This window comes from Eschscholzia californica, unplaced genomic scaffold, assembly GCF_041429995.1.
Source record: "Eschscholzia californica isolate CP2 unplaced genomic scaffold, dmEscCali1.0.p SCAF_2, whole genome shotgun sequence".
NCBI lineage: Eukaryota > Viridiplantae > Streptophyta > Magnoliopsida > Ranunculales > Papaveraceae > Eschscholzia > Eschscholzia californica.
The window spans coordinates 48,182,268-48,184,688 of NW_028238309.1; the positions used below are offsets into that span (position 1 = coordinate 48,182,268).

At 37.3% G+C, this 2,421-nt stretch overlaps 1 protein-coding gene across 1 annotated transcript; it reads right to left on the bottom strand.

Annotated features, from left to right (window-relative positions):
- Positions 1 to 495: 495 nt before the first annotated feature.
- On the bottom strand, positions 496 to 1,525 carry LOC147558580 (NDR1/HIN1-like protein 1). Its single transcript, XM_086660280.1, has one exon. It carries the CDS (start codon positions 1,398 to 1,400, stop codon positions 774 to 776), a length of 627 nt encoding a protein of 208 aa, XP_086516406.1. The 5' UTR covers positions 1,401 to 1,525; the 3' UTR covers positions 496 to 773.
- Positions 1,526 to 2,421: the final 896 nt, after the last annotated feature.

The following is a 2,421-nucleotide window of genomic DNA, read 5'->3' on the forward strand; positions in this document are numbered from 1 at the left end:
TACATAATGAGCAACTATATGTCTCCTCCGTTTGCTAAATAAGATCTATTGATGAACACATAATTCAATACATACTTCTGGTTCTTTATTAGTATCTTAAGTAGATGAATAACACTTGTTCAATTTATCAACAAAAAAAAGCACTTGTTCAATTATTTGAAAAGAAACATCATTTTTTAATAATCACTCTTCCACATTTTCAAAAGTGCTCAAACTAAATTATAAAATTTGTATAAGTCAATGTTACATTGTGGTAGTTCTCGAATAGACGTCATTAGGAAAACGTTCTAGTAACAAAAAGGGAAAAACCTCAAAGGGCTTCTTTCGTAAATAACTATTGATTGATACTCTATCAATGACACACAACGAAACAGAAGCAATAATTGAACTTCATATCATCGATTTCAATGGTAAAATAGTTACTTTTGCGTATACAACTTAAACTTGTAACCCAAGTAAAATGAAAACAAAATATATTCTAATCTAACAATCTCATGCTGAAAATACGGCTTCAAGCGTTATTATTCAATTCCGAACTATGACAGTACACTTTCAATCTTTTTATATATGTTGCTTCAACATATAACTGTACCACGTGAATATTCATTACATCGAAATTATACGTTGAGTTCAAAGTAAGAGTTTACTATATAACTTTTCAAATAAAATATAAGAAAAAAGATGGATCTAGGGCGGAGGAAAAGGAGAAGAAGAAATCCAGAGAAAGAGAAAGTCGTGTATTACGAAGAGTTGACTTACAATAACTCGTACATCTAAACATCGGTGTAGCAATCTCGATTTAACTGAAACTTAACGGCAGGACCGACGGAAACTCCATTAAATTTGGTACCAAATGCTAAATAAGCAGGACAATTAACATAAATATGATAATGACCAGATGTCCAAGTACCAACTTTCCATCTCAACCGTCCATCAATCTTGACATTAATTAAAACCACACCAGATGATTGTTCTTGATTCAAAGAAGCAGCATGAAAAGGAGCAATAGGAATTGAATTACCGTTAACAAACGGAGACCAAACATTGACATCTTTATGACCTTGATAAGTTGGTGGTAATCTTGATGGAAGTGTGAATTGCTGATTTCTATAAGAAGCATATACATCTAATTTGTCATAGTAAATACCAATTTTGTCATTTGGATTTCTTGATGAAATTGTGACTTGAAGATTTGAGGTCAAGAAATTGGGTTGAGTAACGTTGAATGAATAGACAGTTGCATCTTGTATGGTGAATCTAGGTTTTGTTGGACGGAGAATTAACCAGACAAGAAGGATAATGAAGAGAACTGTTATTATGAACATGAGAAATAAGGCGAATAATCGCCTTAAGAGTTTCTTTTTCTTGCTCGAATGGTGGTCACAAGATTTTACAGACATCTTCCAAATTTGGGGTTGGAATATAGGTTTCAGCTGAGAGAGACTGAAAGAGAGGTGGGAGAGAGAGAGAGAGAGAGAGAGAGAGAGAGAGAGAGAGAGAGAGAGAGAGAGAGAGAGAGAGAGAGAGAGAGAGAGAGAGACAGAGAGGGTGGGAGGAGATTGTAGTGATATATGTGGAGAAACTTATATAATGGAGTAGTAAACTATTGTATAACATAAGGTTTTACTTTTTAGAGAGGGATGATTGCCTGATTGGCTATTGGGTTTGTGCCTATGTACGTGGTAGAAAATGCTGAAGACCAAGGAGGTGTTTTTCTCTTCTCTGAGTTTGAACTCGGTTATAAATAAAAGGGTTATTTTCCTAGAGCCCCCTTACTTTATGACCAGCTTCCCGCGTAGCTCCCTACTTTATCAATAATACCGAGAATGTCTCATTTTTTTCGTTATCGTTAAGTGTCCGTTATTATCTCTCCTCCATCTCATCACCTCTCTCTGCCACGTCAACTCTCTAGCCACATCCTCATCTTCTCCGATAGGGTCGTCGGGCGGTCAAAAATTCCGGCGACCAGCCGGCGACCTTCATACTTAAATTTTTTTCTCTCTCTAAACAATATGGCGAAGGGAAACCCTGCACTGGTGGGTTGTTCGAACAGACCATGAAGGTCTATTTGAACATACCACCGGCGAAGGGTTTCCCTTCGCCGGATTGTTTAGAGAGAGAGAGAAAAAAAAATATTTTAAGTATGAAGGTCGCCGAAATTTTTGACCGTTCGGCGACCCTATCGGAGAAGATGATGACGTGGCGAGAGAGTTGACGTGGCAGAGAGAAGTGATGAGATGGAGGAGAGAGAGTATCAGACACCTACCGGCAACGGAAAAAAGGGGCCCTTCTCGGTATTATTGCTAAAGTAGGAGGCTATGCGAGAAGCTGGTCACAAAGTAGGGGGCCTCTAGAGAAATAACCCTAAATAAAATAATATGCTTTAGCCTATTAAGTTCGTCGGAATTTACGGTAATAGTT

What these genes read in the sequence shown, in the direction of transcription:
- LOC147558580 (XM_086660280.1), bottom strand. Translation starts at nt 1,400, where the DNA reads ATGTCTGTAAAATCTTGTGACCACCATTCGAGCAAGAAAAAGAAACTC.